This window comes from Rhinolophus ferrumequinum, chromosome 11 (assembly GCF_004115265.2).
Source record: "Rhinolophus ferrumequinum isolate MPI-CBG mRhiFer1 chromosome 11, mRhiFer1_v1.p, whole genome shotgun sequence".
Lineage (NCBI taxonomy): Eukaryota > Metazoa > Chordata > Mammalia > Chiroptera > Rhinolophidae > Rhinolophus > Rhinolophus ferrumequinum.
This window is the reverse complement of record NC_046294.1, coordinates 47,678,573-47,705,604: the sequence shown is the minus strand read 5'-3', so window position 1 is coordinate 47,705,604 and position 27,032 is coordinate 47,678,573. Positions and strand designations below refer to the sequence as shown.

Sequence of the window (27,032 nt, the reverse complement as noted above, 5' to 3'; positions counted from 1 at the left end):
GGGCCCAAGGTCCATTGCCATGTCCTCTGGCACAGCTTGTACCAGACATTCTTACATGGCCTCTAACTCTGTTTATCGTTTCCTTTGTTCCTACCTGCAATGGCATGGGTTGGAGAGGGCAGGCTTTATGAGTCTCAGAGCTGGGAGGCCACTACAGCTCTCCCAGCTTCCTTGATGTTAAGAGAGCAGATTAAGTCTCAGAGCAGGGCAAGGACTCCTCGAGTAACCCAGCAAATCAGTGACAGAGCTGGGGTGGGAACTAGGCCTCTTGCCTGTCAGTTCATGGCTCTCTGGAAGGAGGGGTACCAGTGGGGACCAAGCAGCCTGACAGAACTTGATGCCTCAGGTGAGTGGGGGCAGAGGGGGGAGGAGAGCCTCACCAGCCCTGAGCCCAGTATGTATCAGGCCACAAGCAGGGAGGGGAAGGGATGTTCTGAGGTCCTTGCTTGGGTGGGTGTGGGGTGGGGCAGCAGTAAGTACCCCTGGGTCTGGACCTCACCCAGGCCCTGAGTAGGTGAGCTGGGCTATGCCATCCTTGATGGCAGGGAAGTCTGGGAGGCCAGTATGATGGAGGCGGCAGCGGTAGCGGCCACAGCTCTTGGCGTACTGCAGGAAGCGGGGTGCACCAGGGAAGACCACGTGGTCAGCCAACACTGTGGCACCAGCTGGCAGCAGGGCATGGGCCTCCAGCAGCTGCAGGTCCCGCAGGTAACATCGGGGCCGGTGTGTCAGGAGTACCACGTCAGCCCGATTCAGCTGGTACTGGGTTCTTAGGCGCGGGATCACCTCCTCTGAGCTACCCACGATGAGCTCCACCTGTGGGGGTGGGAGGAGCTAGAGGTGAGGGTGGGAGCGATTGTTCTCTGCCAGACCCCAGCAGGACCTGGTTTCCGATATGCCAGGCCCTGGTCTAGGTCTCTACCAGTGTTCTCCCATTTCCTCTGGCCTCAGAACCCAATATGTCGGGGTCAGTATTATGATTTCTGTTCTGCCAATGAAGAAGCTGAGATTCAGAGGATAAGTGTTTTGTCCAAGGTCACAAAGCTAATAAGAGACAGACTAAGGTTTGGACCTAGATTTGCTGGGCTCCAGAGACTTTCCTCCTAACTGCTTCTTTGTCACCTAGCAGCAAATGACTTGGAACAGGAGGAAGGAGCTCACACCCTTCAGGGTTGCAGTTCCCTACGTGAAGCTGCTTTCTTCTCCTGAGTGGAATTCCCTCATCGGGGAGGCCTGGCCAGGGCAAGGCCAGCGGGTAGCAGGGAAGAGACCAAAGTTGGGGAAGTGGGGACTGACCGTGCGCTCATCGAAGCCAGCCAGGCGGATGAGTTTTTCAGCCACCGCTGCTGTGCGTGGGTCCCGTTCCACAGTGAGAAGACGACTCCCAGCGGGGAGGGCCCGGGCGATAAGCAGTGTTGAGTAGCCGCAGTAGGTGCCCAGCTCCAGCACACAAGAAGGGGCCTTCTCTTCCACCAACCGCGTCAGGATCTGACCTATGGGGGGAGATGGCTATTGCAGCAGACCTGGGAGATGGATGCAGGCTCCTGACAGAAAAAAATCTCAAATGCTCACCTGCCTTACTGCAGCCCCCAACCAGCTAGGGTCTTCTCTCTCTTGGACGATGGCCTCAGCTACCCCACTGGTCCTCCAGCCCTTCCAGGCTTGCCTCCTTCAGTGTAGTCTTCACACCAGCCACTGGGAATCTTTCTGACAAATCTAACACTATCACTCCCTGGTTCCTAAGATCCTAAAGGCCTCTGGGATTGAACTTGGGATCCTCAGCCTGACATTCATTCATCTTCTTGGACTAATCCTATCCTGTCTTTCCAGTTTCAGCTCTCAGTTTTTCCCATCTGTAGCCTGTACCACAGCCATCCCAAACACTGTGCGCAGGGTCAACCATTCTGCCTGATTCCTTCCTGCTACATTAGTAGTGTATGTAGCTGGCTTTGCCCTTCCCACCCCTATCCTCATCTGCCTGGCCAACTTGAAAGCGATCCTTCTAGGCACAGTTCAATTGCTGCTTCCTCCGGGAGAGACCAGGCAGAAACAACCACCAGGCTTCTGAGAGACCATCTTCTAGGCTCCCGAGAGACCTTTCCTAGAACTTACAGTTTCATTCCCCTTGATTTTTTTAAATTAGATATTTCTAACCTTGGAATTGGATGACTTTTCTTAAATAAGACTCTAAAAGCACTTACTTGTGCTGGGAGCTGGGACTGAGACAAATCCAGGCAGACAGAATCCCTGCCTGGGATGTAGGGGCCATGGTGGGGGAGAAAGGCTCAGACACAGATCATTACAAAGTTCTGGTTATGTCCTGAGCTGGTTATTCCCCTGTGCATTATGCCCCCTTTGAGGCCAGCATCTGTGGCTGATTCATCCCTGTGGCCTAGATCTTCCTCCTCCTCCCCCAGCACCCAGTGCATGCCTGGCACAGGAGGTGGCAATATATGTTGGCTGGATGGAATAACTTTGCCTAGCCCCCTCATTTCCGGACAAGAAAAAAGAGACCCATAGAGGGTCAAGAACTTGCCCAGTTCACCCAGTAAGGCAGTGACAGATCCCAGCTCTTCCTTCACCGTCTTGGGGGTGCTTCCTGGAGCAGAAGGCTAGGCAACACTGACCTTTGACAGGCCCCATGTGGCTCAGGTACTCGCAGTGGCTGCTCCAGTGGTCCAGGGTGGTGAGGATGTGACCGGGGTCCCCAGGCAGGCCGTGGGTGAGCACATAGCTGAAGGCCCGCTCCTCAATCCGCAGCCCTGACAGACAATCTCGGAGGCTCCGCAGCAAGACCGCACGCACGAGCAGTCGGAAATGGTGTCGGTACCGCACCAGCAATGTCACCACCAGTGGCAGGAAGGCCAGCGCGATGGCAGGGGACATGGTCCCTGCCTGCACCCTGGGGTAGAAGGAGGCAGGGAGGGAAACCCACACCTGCCATTTGCCTGTCATTTGTGCAGCCCTTACCAGTAGTAATTATCTCTCTACTTTACAAACCGTGCTCAGAAAGGCTGTCTTTTGTCCGGAGTCACACAGCAGAACCAGGATTTGAATATCCCAAGCCCATGTACTTTCAGGGACTCTATGCAAAATTCAGAACCCAACCCCAAACCTCCTCTTCCCACTTCCAGCTCCTGGTCCCATCTTCACCTTGCTCCCTCTACCCGTTTCCCCTCATCTCTGTTGTCACCCTTCTTCAGGACCCCTTTCACCAGTTCCCCTGAAATATCCTCCTCTCACCCTACCCCCTGCCTGCTTGGTCTCTGACTGATTACCGTGTAACAAAAGCACAGCTTTGCAGTCAGAAACCCCTTTACTGTCACTGCTCTGCCTTAGTAAAAGGCGATCAAAACATTCCATAGGATGTTAGGATGAGATGTCCTCCCCACCCCATGACTTTCCCTCTGCTCTTTCCGCAGGGATGGAAAGAGTCCTTGATTCTTTGTTTTCTAGTTCTATCACTCCTCTCTGCATTCCTCTCTTCTCTCTCAGAATTCCCTTCACACGTATACACACACACACACACACGTACACACACACACACACACACTTGCTCCTCACTCAGCCCTCTTCCCCCCAACCCACTATGAAGGATAATCGCCCTGGACCCTTGTGAGGCTGCTGCTGGTGGTGGGGACTAAAAATGAAAGTCGGAGTATATGAATGGGTGTGAATAGGTGAGTGATGGTGCATTTGAACTGGTGTGCTTGGGAACCCACACTCAAGGGCCCTGCTTACCTGGGCTGGAGGCTCCTGCTTGGGGAAGATCGCAGCATAGGACAGGAGGGGGAGTCTTTGGGGAGTGGGTGGAGAACCCTGAGGCAGGCTGGACTTGCTCTCAATTATTGATGCTGAGGCTGCTGCTGTCACCTGAGACCTGCAGTTCAAGTTACTAGCAGCAGGGCCACGCTGGAGCTGCCTCTTACCCCACAGGGGGCCTCACAGAACTCCCAGGACTCTTGAGTCTTGATTTGAGGAGCATTAGAGCTGTACTGGGTTTGGTGGCCTCCCTTCCCACCCCTTGGATGAAGACATGGGGTACAGGGTGAGCCAAGGTGTTGTGAGCGTCAGCAAGGCTCACAGATTGCGCTGCAGTCTCTTCCTGCAAGTTAGACGGACTAACCCCCGAGAGACTCTCAGAGCCCCAGGACCTACCTGGCACTGACTGAGGCCTCTGAGGTAGCCATGGTTTCTAGCAAGAATTAAGGCAAAAATGCAGGCTTAGTGCCTTTCAATAAGCTCATTTATTCACACAGAAAATGCAGTGGAGGAATGCAATTTAATCATAGCAATATGGCCATAAATACAGCAATAATAATTTAGTAAAGTATTTTGATAATGAACCAGTCCAAGAGTTAATCAGAATCTGGTGCACCGGGTTGCTGGTCCCAGAGGACGGTCTGGCAAAGTTTGGGTCCAAGTCCAAAGTGGAGTGGAGGGTTCGCAGAGCAGAGGAGCAGCGTGTTCACCTCAAGTGAGACCTGCTCACTGAGCTGTCAAAGTCCAGGGTTCTTAAGGAATTCAGTAGAGCCATATGACGTCACCTTATCAGTCCTCACAGCTACTTCCTGGCCATCTGGTACTTGTTTACCTTTTTAGACTTGTTTACTTCTTTAGAATTGTTTACTTCCTTTGACTTGTCCTATCAGTCCATGCAGCAACTGCATGGCCATCTGGTAGTTGTTTACTTGTACAAACAAGTTGTTTATCTTCATGGGTAATTTCCATAACACTCAGTGTCCAAGATGGAGTCACTCTTGCTCATACAAAATGGAGTTACTCTTGCTCACACAAATACCTTATTTTAGGCACTCTACATACAAGGTGGTAGGGAGGTTGTAGTTTACTCATTAATTCCAAATTCAAGTTTTCTCTAAACAAGTGCCAGCGCTTGGGTCACAGAGAAGAGTCAGATCCTGTCCCTGTCCTTCAGGAACTCTATGTTTGGTAGAAGAAACTGATGCGGAAACAGAATGCAATATAATTTGATCACTAGAATGGATGGCCCATGAATACAGGAACTCTTGGCTGTTTTGTGAACTGCTACATATTCAGATAGAACAGTGTGTGACTCATTGCACGTACTCACTAAATATTTGATCCAATAAATGAATGAATAGGGATTAAGCACAGGGGAGCTGGAAATGCCCAGAGAATGGAGTCAGAAAAGGCAATCAGGAGGATATTGTTGTTGTTATTGAGGCAGACCCAGTGGGGAGGAAGACTGCCAAGCCACATGTGCAAACACCAGTAGGTCAGTCAAGAAACTATTTCCCTATGGCTGGTGAGGTATTCCGCCAATCTCTCCAACACCCCTCTGGGCCTGGAGTGGGAGGCAGGTGTTAGGATCTGCATCTTGAATGACAGACTTAGACCTGTGTTCAGGGTTCAAGGGAAGACATAGGATGGTTCTAAAAGAAATACATGGTGAGCTTTGTGTGATTACTGTGCCTGCCATAAAAAGGTAGGAATGAAGAGAAATAGCTGAGGGCAAGATCAGTGAGGTGGCCTCCATCTTCTCTACCAGGATTGAGCTCCATTTCGCTTTGGCTTGCGAAGGTATATAGTCCCTTCTTCCAGTAAGTGTCAGATGCCCAGTCTAAGTTGACAAAAAAGAACTCTGTTGGGCATCACAACCTTCTATGTGCCCCCACCACTCCTGACTTGGCGCTCGACAACTGGGGCCTATGTGTGTGCATCCCACTTGCCCTTAGAATGGCAGTTAGAAGAACACATCATGACGGCGTTTGGTATGAGTTCGCTCAACGGCTCACAAAGGTGATGGGCGACCAAGCGACCAAATAACGCAACTCACACCACAGCCTCTACAAGGCTGCAGCGAAGAACTGGAGCTCAGAGATTGAAGAGGCTTAAATCATGTGGTCCGCCCCTCCCTTTCCTCAAATCACGTGTCTCGCTCTTGTCTTGCAGGGAGCGCCTTCCCATTGGTTGGAGATGATCACGGGGTGGGGGCGGAACCGGAAGCCGGGGTTTCGGTAGCTTCCGAGCGGCCCTGGGAAAGGATAGTTGTGGGGGTGGGTGATTACTTGCTAATTGCTGCCACGGGTCATGTGACCGGAAGGGGTCGTGACGGACGGCGTCCCTCCTCGGCGCGGCCTGAGCGCCCGGCCCGACCCCGGCCATGGGGTGCTGCTACAGCAGCGAGAACGAAGACTCGGACCAGGTGCGGCCGCGGCGGGCGGGGCTCGGGAATGAGGGCTAAGACCCTGGGGCACGGGGCCCACAAAAAAGCCTGCAGAAGAGGGGGAGCCGGACGGCAGGGCTCACTGAGTACGGAGGCCCGGAGGAGACAGATTACAGAGGAGACGCCGGGCCAGGCTCCTACTCCTGTTAAAGCCCAGTTCTCTCTGCACAGTCCCCGCGTTGGGGTATGCGGGCAGCCGCCTATCCTACTCGTTCCCACCTCTTGCTACCTTCAAACCTTTACAGCTTCAAGGATCCTCAGCTTAGGTCCCTGGGAAGCACTCCCTTACCAGCTCCCTGTGCTTGTTAGCGGGCTTGGTGAATCCATTGTAGAGGTGGGTAAGTTGGGGCTCTGAGTTAATTAGTCCCAAGATGCATCAGGAATCTGTATCCTCTCAGTCGCTGGGGTTGGTGAAGGAAGGTCACTGCTCATCTGGGGTCAGAGAAGGCCTCTGGAAGTTGGTAGCATTGAGTTGGTCAGTGAAGGATTTAATAGACACAATGATGACATTGGGACGTCTAGGAAGTTGTTTGGGAAGCAACAAATCGGGTTTAGCTTCAGCTGGATTGGGGTTTGGCTTGCCTAAGTGCAGTCCTTGCTTAGGGCCTGAGGGTTCCTCTAGCTAGTTGGATGCTTGCCCTGGGAATTTGGCTGTAGATCTGATCCCTTTGCAAGAATTAGGCTGGGGAAGCCTGTACAGTTTTAAATTTTCCCTCTTTCTCTTGGTGCAGTCTCACCTCTCAACACACTTTAATCCTGGCCCTGACCACCTGACCTCCTTTCAGGAGAGAGCCCTTTCCAAAGATGAAGTCTTAGCTGTTGGCCATTCACCTTTCTGATCGCCTCTATGCCTGGATTCCACATTTTAACACATACTAGACACAGAGACAGTAAAAAGATTTCAGCAAATAGTCCACAGTCTGGTGGTGGAGGTTGGGTAGATGGACACACAAATGGATCATCGGTACCATCGGTATATCACCGGTACTGGGGAGAATGTCTTTCCCCAGTGACTCACGTGAACCTGTTTTGGGTTAAGGTCTTGGGCTTGGGAAAATGTCATTTGTATGGGAGGCATGGGTGGCTCCTGGGCCTCATTTAATTCTCCAAACACCCAGTGAACACATACTCATATTTCCTCTGCCTTATGTTAGGTATGTGTCATAGCCAATACCTCTCACTTCACCCCAGCCTGTCAAAGAAGGAGACCGTATCCCAGCCTACTGGGAAGGCTGTGGCCCACTGCAGAGTTGTCCCTGAAAGCATAATATGGACCCTTGCAGGGAATGAGTCAAGGGTTAATGCCTGCCTTATGAGAAAGGATACCAGCTTGTGGCTGGAAGAGCTGAGCTTTCTGCTGCTCTCAATTTCCACCTTCCCCTTGATCGGTTCTCACTTCTGTTTCTAACTCCTTGAGATGGTGCTTGATCAGTGCTGGGTGATTTGAGGCCTCATGTGGCAAAAGTCTGCTAACCTAGTCTAGAAGCCATAACCATTCACTATCCCCAAGTCTCTCTTTGAGCTCTTGGGCAGGCCCCTCTCCCCCTCTCTGTCTCTTTGTTACAGTAATAAGAAATGCACAACACATTACAGTTTTCAGAGTCCTTTTACAGTTATCTAATTTGACTCTTGCCAAACATCTGTCATTTAAGTACAGGTTATACGTATTTAAAGGCAAGGAAAAAGTTCAGAGAGGCTAAGTGACTTAGCAAAGGTTACAAAGCTGAGAGCCATAAACAAGGTGTTTTGATGCCAAGCCATGTGCTCTGTCATTGGACCAAGCTGTCTCTTCCAGCTGTGCCCACGGACCAGATGGCTAGTCATGGGCAGGCCCCATGTATGTCTATGCTACGGTAGACAGTGAAACTCTGGCTCTTGGGTTGACATTGACTTAGGGACAAACCTCGGTGTGAAAAACCTCCCCCATGTTCCACTCGCCCTTTGGGGGTGAGGTGATGTTCCAGGGGGTGAGGGCCTCTTCCAGGAATATAGGTCTCAGGAATACAACCTTGTTCTTGAAGAATCCGATAGAAGAGAAACTGCTCTGTCCTGCCAGAAAATCTGTCTGAAGTGGGGATGGAGGAGGATGCACACACAGGAAGCAAACTCAGACTTCATCATGGAGCCAACTTTCCGTAGAGATTCTTAGAGATAGTTTAATCCTTGGCAAACATTTTGTCTTTCTAGCTCTTTATTACTTAGCTTGTGTTTTAGGGAGGGGGGTGTCTAGGAGGTGGGATGTGATGGGACAGAAGCTGTTTCCTGCTGCTGTGAACTGAGGACACTTGGTCAACCCACGACTGAGAAGGAAGAGTCATGCGACAAGGCTGGGCCTGCCTAGGGTGGGGCAGGCTGGGCAGAAGGAAGTGTCCCTCTGCTAGGAGAGTTGCGGAGTTGTGGGCAGGGGAGCTGGGAGCTGCAGTGGAAAGTCTGGTAGGAACTGAGATAAGCCTGAAGTGGAGCAGTGAGGAGTCTGGTGGTCTGGCACTGAAGGTTGGTGAGTCAGCATTCGCCAGGATGGGCCCCTGTTCTTGACTTTGTCCGGGGACCCTCGCTTTTCATGGCTTGGATAGATACCCAGCAGGTCTGCTTACCCATTTTGCAGCTGACACAAGCCAGCAGGGATTTGCAGCGAGTGGGCTCAAAGCAAGGTCTTATCCAGAAAGACAGCTGATTATAACAAGGGACTAAACCTTGCAAGGAGAAATACACACAGAAATATACAGGACCAGGGAGATGTTTGGCCCCAGCTCAGTTCTGGGGATTGTGACTGTCAACGTCGGCTAATAGTAACAAGGCTGCTGAAGATAAACGAAGCCACACTGATAGAGATGAGGTGATTTGGCAAAGAGGGAACAGCTCCACTGTTCAGGTCAGGTCAGGATACACCAGGTGCACAAGTGTGGTTCTGGGCGTCCTATACAAACAGCATCAGCGGAGAGGAGGGCGAACACCTGAGAGGAGAAGGGACCTGCACTCAAGAAGGGGACCACTTGGACTGTGTGACCCACAGGCTGGGGCTGGGTCTCCTACCCTGAAATAATATGAAGAATGGCCAGTGAGAGGTTGGCCTTGCTTTCCCTTGGGGCCTAGGGCCGTGGCTGGCCTCACGAGGCCTCCATCCTGGAAACAGACAGCCTTGCTGGAGTGGGCATCGTCTAGGGGATCAGGAAGGCCATTCTTGGGCTCCTGACTCGCATCAATTTCCCCTCTAGACCCCATTGTTTTGGTAGTTTCCACCTCCTCTGGTTTCCAGCCTCCCATATCCTGTTTGCGTAAGGTGCTGGACTATTTTCTGAAGCTCCAGAGCTGTTACTGAATATGTCCTTTGTGCCTCTGTCCATATTTTCAGGGCCTCTACAACTGTTTGGTTCCACTTTAATTCATCCTGGACCACCAACTGAGCTGAGCTCCCAAGGGCAGGCAGGAACAGAGTCATATCTGACATTCCCTATAGTAGGGAACTTGGGGTATTCCTAATAAAAATGTTTTTGGTGCTTAAAAGTCAGAGTTGGGCTGGGAGGAGAGCCCGAGAAAGGGAGGTTGGGTGAAGGGTCCCTGGGCTGACTTCTCCCTAATGGCTTCTCTTAGGAAAGAGAGGAGCGGAAGCTGCTACTGGACCCTAGCAGCCCCCCCACCAAAGCCCTCAATGGAGCCGAGCCCAATTACCACAGCCTGCCTTCTGCTCGCACAGATGAGCAGGCCCTGCTCTCCTCCATTCTTGCCAAGACAGCCAGGTGAGCATCACAGGACCAGGTCTGGGACAGAGCTCCGCCATCTAGGTTAAAGGCTGAAATAAAGGGAGCGGCCCCGGACCTGGAGGAGGGGACAGGGTCAGTGGGGAGAGGTGCCTCTGGGCCCAGCCCGGCTCCAGTGGGCAGGTGGGGACACTGGTGTCAGATAACCCTGGAGTTCATGCCTGGCAGTGAGTCCGATTCGTCCTTCTTGCAAGTACCTGTCATATCCTCTCTGCCTCTTCTCCCCAAAGCAACATCATCGACGTGTCTGCTGCAGACTCCCAGGGCATGGAGCAGCATGAGTACATGGACCGGGCAAGGCAGTACAGGTGGGCACCTGGCCAGTTTGGGTCTCTCAGGCTACTTGAGCTCCCCTCTAGCCCTGATCCAGCTTTGGAACCTGGACTCTAGTCCAGGCTCAATTTGGGTGCAGCCCAGGAGACTGACCACAGATCTCTGGTATGCTCAGTTGATGTTCATGTCAACTCTGTTTGTCCCATGACACTCAAGGGTGTGGGGGGGTGGCGGGGGCTGGGGATGTGTGGAGGTGGGTCAGCGAGGTGGCCTGGAGTGACTTTGTGGTGAGCTGAGGACCCATCACCCTGTTTCTCTGTTCTGAGGGAGGCTTGCCTGGGCTGGGCCGGGCCGGGCAGAGCAGACTGAGGCCTGACTACCCACCGCCCCCTTCCCTCTCTGCCAGCACCCGCCTGGCTGTGCTGAGCAGCGGCCTGACTCATTGGAAGAAGCTGCCACCACTGCCGTCTCTCACCAGCCAGCCCCACCAGGTTCTGGCCAGCGAGCCCATCCCCTTCTCCGACTTGCAGCAGGTGAGCCACCCGTCCTTCTCCCTGCCCACCCACCCACCCACAGCTGTCCAGGCTGTGGCAGAGGGTTCGCCCTCTCTGCCTCAGAGGAGGTAGGGAAGTGGCGTTCCCCTGGTAGCTTGTGGGCCCTCTCACTCCCACCTCACTCTCTTTTTATCTCCCCCCCCCCCAGCTTCTCCCGTCAACCTTTATTCTTTTTCTCCCCTTTGTTCTTTTCCTTCTGTCTTTCCCATCCTTGCCTTTCACTTTGGCCTCCTGTCCCTCATCATGCCCTCCTCTCTGGCCATCCAGTCCTCCTCCCCTGGTTTCTGGTTCTCCCATCTTTTTTTTTTTTTTTTTTTTTTTAACTTTTTATTTATTTTAAGTGTGTTTTTCCAGGACCCATCAGCTCCAAGTCAAGTAGTTGTTTCAATCTAGTTGTGGAGGGCGCAGCTCCCAGTGGCCCATGCGGGGATGGAACCGGCAACCCTGATGTTATGAGCATCGCGCTCTAACCAGCTGAGCTACCGGCCGCCCCCTGGATCTCCCTTCTTACTTGTCTCTCTCTGTTCCTCTCCTCTCTGGCCCCTCTCTCAGGTCTCCAGGATAGCTGCGTATGCCTACAGTGCACTTTCTCAGATCCGTGTGGACGCGAAGGAGGAGCTGGTTGTACAGTTTGGGATTCCGTGAAGACAGGGGTCCTTGGACAGCTCTTCTTCTCCTCTTTTCACCCCATCTCCACCCTGCCTTCCCTGGCCTCCAGCCTCACTATGGCTTATACAGTACCCTAACCTGCTACTACACACAGAAGAATGTGGAGGAGGAGGAGAAGAGCGAGGCTAGAAGCCTGAGCAAGTGAGGATGGAGCAAGGGAGGGTAGAACCATTGGGGACTGGCCTTCGAAGCCCTGGCCGAGGGTGGGGTGGGCGTCCAAAGGACGGGCCTGGTAGGTTTTCACTATCGCTGGGGAGCTGGCGGTACCACTGTGAGGGTGATCACAAGGGGGCCTGTGGGGGCCCCCTGCCCACTCTCGGCCTCACTCCTGTGTCCCTCTCTCCCTGACTTGGTGCTCACGTGCACCTCACTAGGGTTTGTGACCAGTGTCTGAACGAGCTTAAATTTGAATGAATTGAGCTTGTATTTCTAGCACCCTGGGTTTTTACATGTTTGGGGCTTGGGGGGGTTTTTTTGGTTTTGTTTTGGTTTGTCTCCCTCGATAAAGGAATTGTATTCATTTGTGCTGGTTCCAGCCCCTCTGTCCTGCCTACCACCCTACTGTTTGCTTCTGGCTACTCAAGTCTGTGAGTAGCGACAAGACTGCTTCTCCCTCCTGCTGTGACGGGAGCACTGTTAAAGCTGAACAGACTTGAATCTGAGGCAACTGTCATTATTGCAGGTCGTGGCTCAGGTTCAGTGGAATTACTAAGAAGCTCAGGAGGGGTTTGGTGGTGGTGGTGCAGTCAGACCAGGAGTACCTGATATCGAGTCAACAAGTCAGTGTTTTCAAGCAGAGGATTCTTTTTATCAAATGAAATCTCAAGCAGAATCCCAACACGTAAAACAGGAGTGGAACTACTCTGATCTGATTGCAGTGGGGTCTTCAGACCTCATGGCCTATCTCAGAGGAGAAGAGCGAGGCTAGAAGCCTGAGCAAGTGAAGATGGAGCAAGGGAGGGTAGAACCATTTGGGACTGGCCTTTGAAGCCCTGGCTGAGGGTGGGGTGGGGGTCAAAAGGACGGGCCTGGTAGGTTTTCACTATCGCTGGCGAGCTATTACAGAGGCCTCAGGCAGCTCCACAGAACCCTGGTGCTCTGTGAAGTAACTCTAATCTGAGGATACCTGAGCTGACGAGTGGAAAAGGGGCCCAGAGTTTAGATACGTTTCCCAAGGCCCTGCAGTGAACCCAGGTCTCCTGCGTCCCAGGCCAACAGGCCTTTCCCTCTATTGCCTACCTTTCAGTGAAGTAAGACCAGAGCTACTGGCAATTGCCTGAGTTGGGGGATATTCTTACATGATACAAGTGACTTCTAACCTGCTGAACAGCTCAAATCCTTTATTTTCAAACCAGACTGGCCGTCCTCAGGCCGTCAGGATGGCTGGGGTCCTGGGAACGTCAGAGTGCATCCTGCTTGATCCGGACTTTCTTGGGCTTGATGTTCATGCGTTTCCACACTTCAGCTGTGGTACGGTCTGCTTTGGTGATCCCACTGAAGTCGAATGTGGTGATACGGGGCAGGGTGCACAGCACATACTGCCTGGGGGGGAGACTTGGGCTGGGGGCCATCCCCCTCACTATCCTTCCTCCCTCCCCATCCCCCCCACCAACTGCTGCTAACTCCTCTGACTGTAGGATTGGAGGGACTTGAGTATAGTTTGGGGGAGACTGAGTTTATTCTGACAGCAAGAAATGCCTAAAGGTCTCTACTCCTTTCCCTGGCCCAAGCATGGCAGAAGGATGATGTCTCCCCTCCCCCTTTCCCTCAAGAGCCCAGCTTCAGGGCAGGGCACTTACCTATACCCCTTCTCTTCCTCTATGGGGTTCCCATGGAGTGTTAGGCTCCGGAGCCGAGGGAGGATGGCCAGCTTATTCACCTCTCCCAGGCGCTGGATGCTATTGCCATGGAGGTAGAGGACACTCAGATTGAATAAAGTTGTCAGGACCTGTTGGGGAAAAAAACCAAAAGATAGGCTGGACAGGGCTCTGGATCAATACTCAGGACTGATTTCACGCTAGAGAAGGAAGAGTTTGGGGAACATGGTGTCCTCCACTCCCCCTACCCGCCTTCCCCAGTCATACTGATGACTCCAACCTACTTTCATTTACCTTTGAAGGGGTACAGGGTATCCCATAGAACGATGCTCTGAGGGGCAGGAGGTATGGGCCTGCGTCCCAGCACTGCCACTGGTTTGCCAGGTGAGTGGGCTCTCCTGCCTCTCTCTGAGTCCTAGCTGCCCATTCACCTTTCCAGCTTTGCTGATCTAAGATTCTGTCACAGCAAGGGACAGGGATACAGAGCATCATGCTAGCACGTAAAAGAAGCTTTTAAAAGAGTAGTGAAATTGAAATCACTAAACCCAGGGAATAGTTGCCAAGTTGTGCTCTAGCTCCTTTCCCCTCTAACAGGGATCCTGGAAAAGAAGGGACTGGTTTTATTTATTTCTCAAAACTTGAGTCTGAGTTCATAGAAAGTGCTGTACTTTTACTACCTATCCTTCCCAAGAACTTAGTATAAAGCACAGAGGGTGACTGATAACGAGAGCTACAGTTTTACTTGAGCCTCCTAACCTGTTTCCCTGAAAATAAGACCTAGCCGGACGGACAATCAGCTCTCATGCGTCTTTTGGCGCAAAAATTAATCTATAGGACCGGGTCTTAGATTAATTTTTGCGCCAAAAGATGCATTAGAGTAAAAGACACATTAGAGCTGATTGTCCAGCTAGGTCTTATTTTCAGGGAAACAGTATGTGCTGGTTGGTTTTCATACAAGGTATGATCAAACATACAGTGAATGTTTAAAAAAAAAAACTTCATTACAGTGAAAGACACATTGCCTTTAGCCCCTCTCAAAATACTCCACCTTGCTATGAACACACTTATCCCATTGTTATTGCCACTTTCTGAAGCAGTTCTGGAAGTCTTCTTTCATGAATATCTTTAGTTGCGCTGTCGTGGCTGCCTCAATGTCCTGAATCTATTCAAAACGTTTACCTTTTATGGTTGTTTTGACTTTGGGAAAGAGCCAGAAGTCACATGGTGCCAGATCCAGTGAATAAGGTGGATGAGGACACACCGTAATGTTTTTATTTGACAGAAATTGCTCTACTATAAATGAAGTGTGACACGGAGCCTTTCCATTGTGATAAAAAACTACGGTGAATGCTGCTGCAAAGTGCCATCCAATGGAAAGGCAATGATCTTCAATGTGGGAAGTGACGCATCAAACCTTAGTAACAATGTGACAAGTTTCAACTTGTTTGGTGCAGTCATTTGGGTATGAGCTACGGTTGAGAAGTGGGTTTTAAAGTGTGCTGTAAATCATGGATTACGAACACTGCATTAACATGAACTGGGCAAACAGTTTCATCCTCCATCATGACAACACTTCATGTCATACATCGCTTCTGGTACAACAATTTCTGTCAAAAACATTAGCGGGAGTGGCTGGTTAGCTCAGTTGGTTGGAGTGTGGTGCTGATAACAACAAGATTGCCGTTTCGATTCCCGCGTGGGCCACTGTGAGTTGCACCCTCCTTAAAAACATTACAGTGTGTCCTCCTCCACCTTATTCACTGGATCTGGCACCATGCGACTTCTGTCTCTTCCCCAAAGTCAAAATGACCATGAAAGGTAAAGGGTGTGAATCAATTCAGGACATCGAGGCAGTCACCACAGCACAACTAAAGTCACTTATGAAAGAGGACTTCCAGAACTGCTTCAGAAAGTGGCAAGATCAATAGGATAAGTGTTTTCGAAACGATGGGGAGTACTTTGAGGGGGATTAATGGCAATGTGTCCCTCACTGTAATAAAATGTTTTAAAATTGAAATATTCACTGTATTATCACCACGTACATTCTCATTTAATCCTCACAAAACCTGTATGATTTTGGTATATTATCCCCATTTTTTAGATAGGGAGCCTGAGGTTTTGGAAAGGCTAGGAGTAGGTTGCCCAAAGTCACACAGTAAGGGGCTGTCTAGGATTTGAACCTATGTGTGTCTGAGTCAACAGGTATGTGCTTTGCACACGGTACCATGCTGCCTCACAACTTCCTTGACGCGAGCTAGAGAGGCTGGGGGCTGGACGGGTAGCTTCTGGCCCATCCTGACTGGACTGGTAGAGCTGGGGACTCACAGGGTCTATGGAGGTCAGGTCATTAAAAGACAGGTCGATCCAGGCCAGGTTCTCTGGATGCTCCAGCAGCTGTGACAGCACTTGTTTGAAGTCCCGCAGTTCATTGAGGACATTGTTGTTGAGCCACAGGGACTGGGTCAGGGGCTTCCCCGACTTCGAGTGCCTTAGTGGTCGTAGCCCTGGCCTTGGCTCCTCACTTAACAGGTCTGTGGGGACAAAGTGAGGCCTGGATAGGTCATCTTGGCCTTTCTGGCTCTGGGGGATGGGAAGGGACAGCGGGGAGGATATGCAGCCTAAGCTGTAGCTGATAGGGCTGCCAGGGCCACAGCCCCATGCTTGAGTCTAATGCGACTCTCCACTGTCAGCTCAAGACCCCCATTCCAAAGTCAGAGGAAGCTTCCAATCCCAAACTCTTGGCTTGGGCCACTTGCTCCTCTCATGTCTATTGTAGCATTGGGTCCTCTGTGTGACACCCCTGTGTATGTGTGTGCAGTGGTGGGGACGGAACCACTCCCATTGTATAGATGAGGAAACTAAGAACCGGAGGTGTTGGGCTTGAACCAAGACGATGACAGCACAAAATCAAGAATTATCCACTAGTAGAGCCTATAGAATTCACTTCGGTGTAACACACTCTGATGTCCTCTGTTCCATGAATATTGAACTACTGTGTGCCAGATACTGGATATACAATGGTGAACAAAATGAGTGACAGTCTGTGCCAAGCTCTAGGAGTAAAGAGGGCAGAGATGAAGTTTGTGTCTTGGAGGAGCTCACATGGGCTAGATGGAAACAAACTGGCAATTAGTGTGATAAATTCTATTTAAGTTGTGGAAACAGAAGAGGGGCTCCTAACCCAGTCGAGCTCAGGGAAGTTTCCCAGAGAAGGTGAAACCTGAGCTGTATCTCAGTAGATTAGGAGACGTAAACCAGGGTGGAAAAGGTGTAAAAAGCATGAGCGACAGAGGTATGAAACATGGGTGCATGTGTGTGTGCAGCACAGGGGGGCAAGGAGGAAAAAGACGGAGCTTTGAATGCTGGGCTGAGTAGTTTGCACTTTATTGTAGGCGTTGGGAAGCCACTGGGGGGTTTAGAGCAAAGGAGATGGTTCAGATCTTTCATTTCAGAAAGATCACTCTGACACTTCAGTATGGAGTCTGGATTTTCGGGGGTAGATGAGACTGGAAGACCAATTTGCCTCTTTCAGTCATTCAAGCGAGAGACGAGGGACAATCAGCATGACTTGATGGTTGCCTGGATGTCAGGGTAGAATAATGTTCAGAGTGGTGTCCAGTTTCCTGTTTGGGTGACTGGGCAGATGCCAGGTCTAGGAAGTGATACAGAATTAAGAAAAGGAGAAACATGGGTGGGCAGGTGATGAGTTCAGACTTAGCTTTGGTGTGTCTGAGGTTCCTGTAGTACAAAGGGGTGGAGAAGCCAAGTAAGCAATTGGATATGAGGGTGTGAGGCTCAGAAGACACAGACTTGAGAATCATTAGCATAGAGGGTATGTAAGGTAGAGAAACATGAGATTCCTCTAGGAGAGGGAGAGATGGAGAGGAGGGGCAAGGAGGAAGGGGAGTCTATTAGAGGAGTTACTGAATAATCTGGGAAAGAGGAAGAGCCAGGAGAGGGCAGTTCTACAGACCTCAGCAAGTCCATAGTTTGTAGGAGTGAGTTTCAGGGAGATAAGGGCTGAAAAGTAATTTTGGCAACTCAGAAGTCCTGGTGACTTTGGTGAGGGCTGTTTTAATGAAATGGCAAGGGCAGAAGTTAGACTGGAGTGAGTTCAAGGGTGAATGGAAAGTAAGGAAATATAAGCAGTTAGCGTACACAACACCCTTGTTTAGGTGAGAAGGAGGATAGGTTAAAACCCATCTGTTTGGATAACCTTCCCTGTTTTTTTGTTTTTTTCACAAATGAGATCTGGAGAGAGGATGGGCTCTGCCCAAGCTCAGGGTGGCAGAGCCAGCACGAGACACTAGCTCTGGCTGAGGTGACTATATTTTTCCTTTCGCCCCTGTGCCTTTGGCTACTTGTCGAAAGCTGCCTCTAGTGAAGGAAACATTTAGTATTTGCTGAATGTGGCCAGCTTCACCCTCTCCTCAGCTCTTACTGGACACACTTCCTCTCTTCTACCCACACCCAACATTTCATTTCCTCTCTTCCTCAGCTGCAGGTCAGCCAGCAGCCACCAGATGGCTCTCTTAGGCCTATAGTGAGCAGAAACCACTGTTGGGGCGGGAAGTGGGAGGGAGGAGAGGCGACAGAATGGTACCGGAGCACCCCCAGCTCATGAATAAACTAATCCAACCTCCCAACCGCACATCTCCTGATTGCAAACCCTGAAATGAAATGGCAAAGATGAATAAAAGTTGAGGTCAAAAGAAGCCCATATATGGACCAGCATCCAGTCTGATGGGGCAGCAGCTGGGGAATGCCACCAAACCTGGGCCGACCCCAAGCTCAGAGGGAGCCACTGGTGGGGTAGCATTGCTTAAAACTTGAGGCTGCCTGGGGCTGCTGTTACCAAGGGTGGAGTAGGGTGTCCAGGCCACTACAAGTTACTGCTCCCCTGAGACTCCGCCAGGGCACTGCATTGCCTGTCAAACTTCCTTATTCAGAGTAGGCCAAAGCAGGTCTGGAAACTGGACCACAAATACCAACACAGAGAACTGGAGGTTGTCTAGCTCCAGGAAGACCTGGGGAAAATGTGATTCTTTTTCATATCTCCGAAGGGTTGCCATGCAACTTTTTCCACATGTCCCCAGAGGGCAGGAGTTAGTTTGATATGAAGTACTTCCTTGTGTCATTCCTCACTCCATAATGGGAAGGGTTGGTAGGTGTGTGTGGCAGAGGACTCCCTTCACACTGCAGCTTTGTGAGAAGTTAAGGACTGGGTGCAGATAGTACAAACTGGATGCCTTCTGAAGTCACTACTATTTCAGATTCTATAATCTATCTATTGATTAAGCAAGTCCCCCCAAACTGTACCCTGTCCTCTAACCCCAATTTTCAGTAAGTATTCCATAAGCTCTGGGGAACCTGAGGAGACTGCCCTTTTGGGGCTTATATGTGCCTCTATCTCTTCCCTCCCAACACTCAGCAAGGCGCACAATGCCTGGTATATATGTACACACCCACATATGCACTTAATAGGTGCTCAATAAACAGTTGAAGGACAGGGCACTTATACTGATTGTTTTGTGTTGTGGAGTTATCCTTGGTTATAGCTTGTCTACCCTCATTCTGAGGACTCCAGAGAGGGTAAACTACATCTCCCTGCTCAGAGCTGGGAATTCCCAGGATAGGTAGGAGTCATAATTCCCTTCCTCTTCTGTCACCTTAGCTATCTTGTATGTAGCCATTCTTGTAGCTAAAACCCTTGTGAAACGTGCACTACATCAATCAGAAGTGATGCCGTACATAATAAATAAAGGTCATAGTTGGTGGGTGTGTGCTCATGAAAGAACAAACAGGAGTTACTATTGGGGCTGACGCTAACCCGTGTCATAGCCTAAACCCAAATCCAAGTAGAATCCAGGACCCTGGACAACTGTTTGCCTGGTTCCTGAACTTAAAGGTGGCTACCAATTGCCTAAAAGAGAAAACCAAAGCCAGATAATGGGTCTAGGATATGTTGATGCCACCCTGTGTTCTGTGAGGGCAGATAAAAAAAGCCAGGGACAGCATAACTTTCCTGAAAGAATTATACTCCCTCGAGAATATGATATTGCTGAGAGCCCTCCCCTCCTGAGAGGTACTGGCTGCCGGTTTACAAAGACACTGAATGATCCAGTGGGAATTAGCGTGGGCAGTGCTAGAACCTGCGATAAGTGTGGGTGATGATGGAATAAACTTGGATGTGACTGGAATGAATATAAAATGTCAATAAATATTTAAACTGGAAACATGCCAGTTTGTTACTAACAAGGCCCCGCATGTTATACCAATGATCAGGATAGGCTTTCATCCTCGAGCAGAGGAGATACAGTTTTGCATGTTCGCCAAGACTTTGCAGCAGGCTGTATTTTCCTTTCATTAGTTTCTTCCTCTCTCCAGGTAAAAACAGGAGAATAAAATCATTCACTGACAGACAGGCTTCCCAGCTTTCTTCCACCTGACTTTCCTGCTGTATCCTGTCTTCTTTTGAAAATATCGGTTACCCTGAGAGTACCGTGGTTCCTTTCAGATTTGCTGCTAAAAGGCCAAACCCTTCCACTCTCACCTCCCTTACCCTCTTCTCCCAGAAAAGACAACTACAAAAACATGTAAAAGCATATGGGAAGAATCTCTTCAGGCTTTTAAGTAGAAGACTGGTTTCTCCCTAGGGACCACACCTGGCCTGCTGCCATGGTGAGTAGAGTGCTGTGCTCTGTGGGCTGACCTGGAATCACATGGATGCTTCGGAAGGAGTAGTCAAGAGGGGGCTCCTGCATCGAAGTGTTCATGTAGTCCTGGCTGCTCATAGCTCAGGCCATCATTTGTCAGGTCCAGGTGCAGCCTGCGAGGATAGAGGAGGACTGGTGTTCCAGGTACAAGACCATAGGCCCTCAGGGCTCCCCACAGAACCTCCACCCTGCTTTCTATCCTCCACTACTCCAGGCTTGCCCAGCTGCATTTCTATTCAAGATACTAATCACAGTCCCTTGCATTTGTAGGGTAGGGCACTTCCTACTTCTCAGAATGCCCACAGATAACTTAGAGCTGGGGCACTGATAGCTGTAACACCCATTTCTACTTTCCAGATGAAGAAACTGAGACCCCAAGGTGAAAGTGCTTGCCCACAGTTAAGCCAGTGAGTCAGTGACGGACTGCAATCATGAATCCTACTGAGGCCCTTTCTGCTACTCCACAGTAGTCACCATGGAGGCTGTCTTGGTACCTACCCTCTGGTGACACCAACTGGCCTATTCTATTGCTTAACAAACCCTTGAGGGCATGCACTAGATCTGCTATCTGACAGCCTTTTGCAGTCTGACCTAGTTGGGGATTTGCTATCTTCTCTGCTCAGCTTGTCTGTCAGACCCATTGCCTTTCCATCCAAAGACCCTACTTTCAGCCGCATCCTGAATGTAGTCATAAGAATATAAACACATACACATAAAACCAGAATCTACCTCACTCTCACTCACCTGTCACTGATGCCTGAGACTCCACCATCAGGGATTCATTCCTGTGGATCAGGGACTGTTTCCTGTTAAAATGGAAATATCCCTTGAGAGGGGTGAACACAGTATTAATCAGACATTTATAATGTGGTGTGAATTGTCTTATCAGATCCTTTCCAATTTGTTGGCTCAAGTAAAGCTGAGAACTTTTCAAGAAGCTGGGCACAGACATCAGAACACTATTCCTCTGGGAAGAACAGCTGAAAACACTACCCAGGGGTTATGTATGTAACACAAATGACAAATGGATTAGCAAGGACAAGAATATGTCCCAGTCAGCCTCTCCCTTTCTCTATCCAATGCCATTACCTTCAGTGCATTTACTACTTCACCGGCTTTCCAAAGGGATTTGAGGGAATACAGTAACACTCAAAATAGGATGATTCGTAGAATAGAACTGTCCAACAAATATAATGAACGGCACAAGTGCAAGTCACAAATAATTTTTTTCACATATATAACTTAAAATTTTCTAGTATAGTAGCCATAAAAAGTCAAAAGAAACAGTAAAATTTAATATTTTATTTAACCCAATATGTCATTCAACATATATTGATATTAAAAATTAAAATATTTTACACTTATAGCACATTCCAATTTGGACAAGCTACATGTCAAGTGCTCAATAGCCACATGTGACTAGAGACTACTATATTGTACAGTACAGATGCAGAAAATGCAAACATGGAAGAGAAAGAAACCAGATTAAAGAAATAAATGTACCAGGGAATTAGGAAACTAGGCCTATGTTTAGTTCTGAGATTCCTGGAAGCCAAAGCAAAAAGGGAAACCTCAAGTTATGTGATTCTCATCATTTGATTCAAAGAAACAGTTTGTATGCAGAGACAATGAAATTCACAAATGTTCTTAAAATGGAATTTCTTTTAAAAACTAGGGAGTTGATAGTTTGTAATTCCGTTTAAGCATAATACAGTGTGCGTGTGTGTGAGACCATATGCAAGGACAGAGTTTAACAAGTTTAGAGGAATGGAAAGTGAATGGCTTTCTAAAAAAGCTGTAGTCCCAACTGAGCTTTGGAGAAGTGTGGGCTTCATAGCTGAATTCTGTCAAGTGCAGGACTGCATGGTGGGCATGAGTTGATAGGGAGATCTGAATCTTTTAGATAGCAAATCTACAGACAACAAAGAACACATTATTCTTTTGTAGAAATAGAGGAACCTGTCTTGCGTTCTCACCAAGACAGAAACCCATTCCACTTGAGAATCTACAACAGGTCTGATGCTTCTGAGCAAGACCGGCTACTCCTCTCAAAGTAAGACCTGGGCTGGGCTCGAGTTCTCCACTGCTGGACATGCATTTCAGCTTAAAAATACTACAGGGCAGAGTTTTACCATTAGTCTCCTTGACCATCGGAGAACCTCAGTGCAGTTCCTAAAACTTCTGATTTTGTGTAGCACTGGCTCCTGATGCATTTTTCTGGGTTAGTATTAAAAATGGAGCCTTTAGTATTTGGATAAATTTGCCAGTTGGAAAGGATTATTAGTCTTCTCCATTTAAACAGTAGCCCAGGCTGTGAGCTAGTATTGTGTCTTATTCATCATCTATAACAGAACCTGACTCACAGAAGGCACTCAGGAAATGTTTGTGAGAGGAATGAATGAGAAACTGCCAAATACAAGGATTTCTGTTTAGGGAGTGTTGATGGTAAGCTGCTCGTTCTAACAATTGGCTTTGAGGTCCAGCAGTTGCAGTCCACACCTCATTCACAGTAAGATATTCAATTGCAATTCTGCAAACATTTGTTGAGTGCCGGCTGCCCTGTGCCTGACCAGAAGGGATGAAGCCAACATACAAATAATAGAACCCTGTCTGTCATGAGCACAGAAAGGTCTGCTGGGTTTCTATTGGTTGTGGCAAACCGGCCTGTATCCAGTTCTATGAAACAGTTGCTTACTTAGTGAAGACTCATATCATGTTATAATACTCAGCTCTAGTATTCCCTCTTCGATGAAGAATTTTTTTCCAGATAAAATCGATCAATGTGTCCTGTGTTAGATTGATTCTCTTAATCCCTATTCATGGTCTCCCATTTCCATCCCTTTTGCCCTATAACGTTTAGTTCCATTCACTCTGATGCTGGGCTCGGCCATGTGACTTGCTTTGGCTAATGGGATGTTGGTAAACATGAAGCAAATCGAAGCTTAAAAGAGGGCTTGCACTCTTGCACTTTGCCAGTGCCAAGAGAACATGGCTAGCCTGCTGGAGGGATATGAGGAACACGTGCAGGTGAGAGATAAGTGAAAGAGAGCCAGTGATCCCAGCTGAGACCACCCAGACTAGCCTAATAGCCAACCTACCCCAAGTCAAGGTCAGGAGAGTCACCCGGCCCACAGGTGGCTGCAGACACGAGAGGGCCCAGCCAAGGCCAGAAGAAACTGAGGCAGAGACTTGAAAGCAATAATGCTTATTGCTTTAAGCCACTATACTTTTGTATGTTTTTTTATACAGCAGTAACTAAACAGACAGATGCCCCCACTGTACTTTAAACAAAATTTTATCACAGCCTGTTTCTTCATCTGTAAAATGAGAAAAACCCCATCTTGAGAGCTGTTGTATATCCTGCAGCAGGTGCTCAATAAATTGAAGCAACTGTACACTCAACTCATTTCTTTGTAACCTACTTCCCATTCCCTTCCTGTAGGCTTAAAGACAGGGATAGAAGTCAGACTTCTTTCTCACTTCCCACCATTACCCTGTAGTGAGCCTGGCAAAGAGTGGGTATTCACTAACGGCTTGATGGATAAATGGAAAAATGAAAGAAGAAAAGGAATAAATGAATGACGTCTTCAAGGTGTCAGACAGTGAGCCTGACTGCTGGGGAGAACTGCCAAAGCCCTAGTCTGCCTTGCTTATTCCGGTGCCTGTGTTTTTGGATTCAGTCTTTCCCAGCTGCTGTTCTGCCTCATGACCAGGAGCAAGTCAGATCCTGGGCCGCCTTCCTCATCTGTTCAGACTGATGGACTTGAATGACAGGGTTAGGGGCATACCTGCCTTGTTATGGAATTTTTCTTTTCCAAATTAGAAATATCTTTTACTTTTTTTCTTTTTTAATTTTAAAGTTAACATGATAGCTGAATAAAGTCAACAACATACAGAAGTACATCAAATGGAAACTAAAAGCCTGACTCTCTAAAAATGATTAAGTTTGGGAATATACTCTCCTAGAAGACATATGTAACAAAATTATATATATTTTAAAATAAACACATACTGTCTATTCCTTTGTAAACTTATTTTTTCCTTTTCAAATTGTACACTCTTACCCTTTTTAACAGCTGTATTCCATAGAATTTGTGTGTACCATACTTTATTTAACCAATCCCAAGTTGATGGAAATTTGTTTTCAGCTTTTGGAAATTACTAACAACTGGAATTTCATTTGTTAGTAGCCTATTCCTTTCCTCTTCCAGGTAAGTAGCAACATGAAGCTTTTAGGAAACAATCAGATGAGATCAGATAGGAGGTTTAACAGCCTGGCTTAGAGAGGGTTTCTGTTTATGAGTTACAGGTGGAAGTAAAAATCAATGTCATGAAAAGTCTGCCAAATTACCGAATGTGTTCTGAAAGGTTATGTTTCCAGGTGCCAAAGGGAGGCCCAGATTCAACCTGGCTCCTGCCCACCTCTCTGCTCCCGTCTCCTATCCTCTGCTCCAATTCGGCAGCCCAGCCAAATGCAGGTACAGGAAGTTCCCTCCGCTGCCTCTGGGTCTCTGCACATCCAGCTTTCTCTGCTCCGAATAGTTTCTTCCTCCTTTCACCTTGCTAATTCTTCATGACTCAGCTCAGGTTTCACCTTTTCTGAGGCGTTTACCCTTATGCCCAAATCTTAGATGTGGAACTTCTCTTTTGGGCTCCCCAAATACCCTATATGTACTGCTACGGTAGCACCCATGACACTAGGGTGCTCTGCTTACTATCTGTATGTCCATAAACTGCACCAGGGCAGGAACCATGTTTTTTTTTTTCATAGTTCTATCCCTACCACGGTGGCAAGTAGTAACTGCTTAACAAATACATAAAAAATTGCGAGTGAATAATACTACAAAGGAGAGGAACATGAGGTTACCATAACTGAGGGATCTGACCTGGTCTGAGCAGTCAGAGAAGACATTTTTAAAGAAGTGATTGAGAGAAGAGATTGAGGAGAAATACAAATCAACTATAGAAGGGGGGAAAGATGAACACTCCAGACAGAAATAACAGCATGTACAAAGGCTCTATGGGTGAGAAGTTACTTTAAAGAAGGTCATATAACTGGAGGGAAGAAAGGGAGGGATATGTATGGTTAGACTGGAGGCTGTAGAGGTGGATGGGAGCCAGGCTGCGATGTTGATTGATGCTAAGAGCAATAAGAAGGTCAATTCTGAAATGGGGGTGGGCGGGGGGAAGTGAACAGTATCAAATTTACATTTGATATGGATTACTCTGGTTGCAATATGCAAAATGGCGGGGGGGGTCGGCTGGTTAGCTCAGTTGGTTAAAGCGCAGTGCTCTTAACAAGGTTGCTGGTTCGATTCCCACAGGGGCCACTGTGAGCTGCGCCCTCCACAACTAGATTGAGACAGCTACTTGACTTGGAGCTGATGGGTCCTGGAAAAACACACTTAAATAAAAGTTTTTAAAAAAATGGCTGGGAGGGAAGGCAGGAAAGATGTGATGATAGGACTATAGAAGTAAAGCTGATAGGACTTTATAATGGATGGGAAATATAAGAGGAATTAAGGATAACACTTGGGTTTTTTACTTCTTTAATGGTGGATACAGGTGAGAACACTGGAAGAGACTCAGGTTTGGAGTACATGGATTATGAGTTCAGTTGCAGATATGTAGAGTTCGAGTTGTCTTTGAAATATCCTGAAGGAGCCTAAGGGGACTTTAACAGCTCAGGAACCAATCAGTAAGTGGACCAATCAGGGCTAACTAGAAGCCAGCCAGAAACCAGCGAATCATGGCAGTATCAGATGTAGGTGCTGTGTAGCCAGACTTTCCTATTTAGTTAAATGTTTTCCATTGTCTTCAGTCTCTAGTTTTCTTTCCCATTTAAACTTTTAAGGAAGGATGTGAAACTCATTCAGGTTGATGTGTACATAATCCAATGTGGGCCACACAGGTTTCTTTTCTCTGGGCAATTCTGACTCGTTGGAACAAGTCTTAGGCTAGAGAGGCTGTAGACTCAAGTTACAGACTTGGCTGGAAGTTAGCACACTAGGGTCTAGTCCCGGCTGTCACTGATTTGGTGTGTGGCCTTGGGCAAGTCACTGCACCACTCTGGGTTTCAGTTTTACAATCTGTGAAATGGGGATAAATATCCTTGACTCGTGAAGCTCAAAAGAGACACTGGATGTAAAAGCGCTACATTGCTAAATGTAACAGATCTGTCATGAAGACTAAAAGGAATGAAGCTCTAACCATGGAGGTTAGAGAATCCCATCATGGAGGGTGTAGGGAAAAGCGGTAATTTGGGGACAGGATCCCTAGTAAGTGTGGAAAGATCCCTTTGAGACTGAGAAGCAGGCTCTACCCTGGAGTCTTCTTGCTTGAAAGGAAAGGGGCAGTGCAAGCCCCATAAATTTTCATACGTCTCCAGTATTAGGGCCTGTGTCTTTTTCTGATATTACTCCCATGTCTTGAAGAGCGTCTCAGTTCATCAGGAAAACTAACCCTATATCAGGGCGTTTCAAATATCCCACGCTGTGTCAGAGATTTGAGGCATTCGTATTAGGGGGCCCCATGTTTGTGATGGGGCAGGTTCTTAAGCACTCCCGAATCTGTACGGGTATGTCAGCGCCCTTCTCTCTCCTCCGCGCCCTTCTATTCCGTATGGGTGTAGAGTCTTGTCCACTGTGAAAGGAGGTAAGGGTTTTGGGGGGGAAGGGGTCTCTGGTCCCCGAGAAAAGAAATGACCCTCCCCTCTCCATAGAGCTTCTGTTCCCTGGAACGGGTTCCCTATTTTCCCGCTGGACTCACCCGCAGTTGCTGCCCTTCCAGCCTTGGCGTCCCACTCACTACCTCAGGGTTACCCAGCGCAACTCCATGGTAACTACCTTCGCTAGTACATCTCGGCCAGGCGCCGTAGGCGCTGCCGCGATGCCTACCGGGAGCTGTAGTTCGTCAGGGGCGGGGTTCTAAGGCCGCGGATGTGCTGAGATTTGTAGTCTTTGCTCTCAAGTCGAGGCGGGGGTCCGGAAGTAGTGACACCCCTTCTCCTTTCCCAGTGGCCCTCACACTTCCTTTTC

General features: G+C 48.8%; 2 protein-coding genes across 12 annotated transcripts; one reads left to right on the top strand and one right to left on the bottom strand.

Moving 5' to 3' along the window:
- Positions 1–27,022, bottom strand: LOC117030238 (transmembrane O-methyltransferase). 11 transcript variants are annotated; one of them, XM_033120159.1, is made up of 11 exons: positions 26,764–26,901; positions 20,740–20,801; positions 19,992–20,108; positions 15,605–15,810; positions 13,262–13,410; positions 12,937–12,942; positions 12,532–12,573; positions 3,742–3,759; positions 2,628–2,902; positions 1,297–1,493; positions 1–816 (listed from the first exon to the last, which is right to left on the bottom strand). In XM_033120159.1, exons 3-11 carry the CDS (start codon positions 20,071–20,073, stop codon positions 496–498), a joined length of 1,296 nt encoding a protein of 431 aa, XP_032976050.1. In that variant the 5' UTR covers positions 20,074–20,108; positions 20,740–20,801; positions 26,764–26,901; the 3' UTR covers positions 1–495. The 11 variants fall into 11 exon arrangements, 9 of the variants coding, with proteins under 9 accessions (XP_032976050.1, XP_032976041.1, XP_032976048.1 ...); XR_004424342.1 differs by lacking the exons at positions 1–816; positions 1,297–1,493; positions 2,628–2,902; positions 3,742–3,759; positions 12,532–12,573 and adding an exon at positions 6,198–6,659 and having other exon boundaries at positions 12,782–13,022; XR_004424343.1 differs by lacking the exons at positions 1–816; positions 1,297–1,493; positions 2,628–2,902; positions 3,742–3,759; positions 12,532–12,573 and adding an exon at positions 7,234–9,162 and having other exon boundaries at positions 12,782–13,022.
- LAMTOR1 (late endosomal/lysosomal adaptor, MAPK and MTOR activator 1) lies at positions 5,991–11,984 on the top strand. The gene is made up of 5 exons (XM_033120178.1): positions 5,991–6,187; positions 9,800–9,945; positions 10,197–10,274; positions 10,646–10,772; positions 11,346–11,984. Exons 1-5 carry the CDS (start codon positions 6,146–6,148, stop codon positions 11,436–11,438), a joined length of 486 nt encoding a protein of 161 aa, XP_032976069.1. The 5' UTR covers positions 5,991–6,145; the 3' UTR covers positions 11,439–11,984.
- Positions 27,023–27,032: the final 10 nt, after the last annotated feature.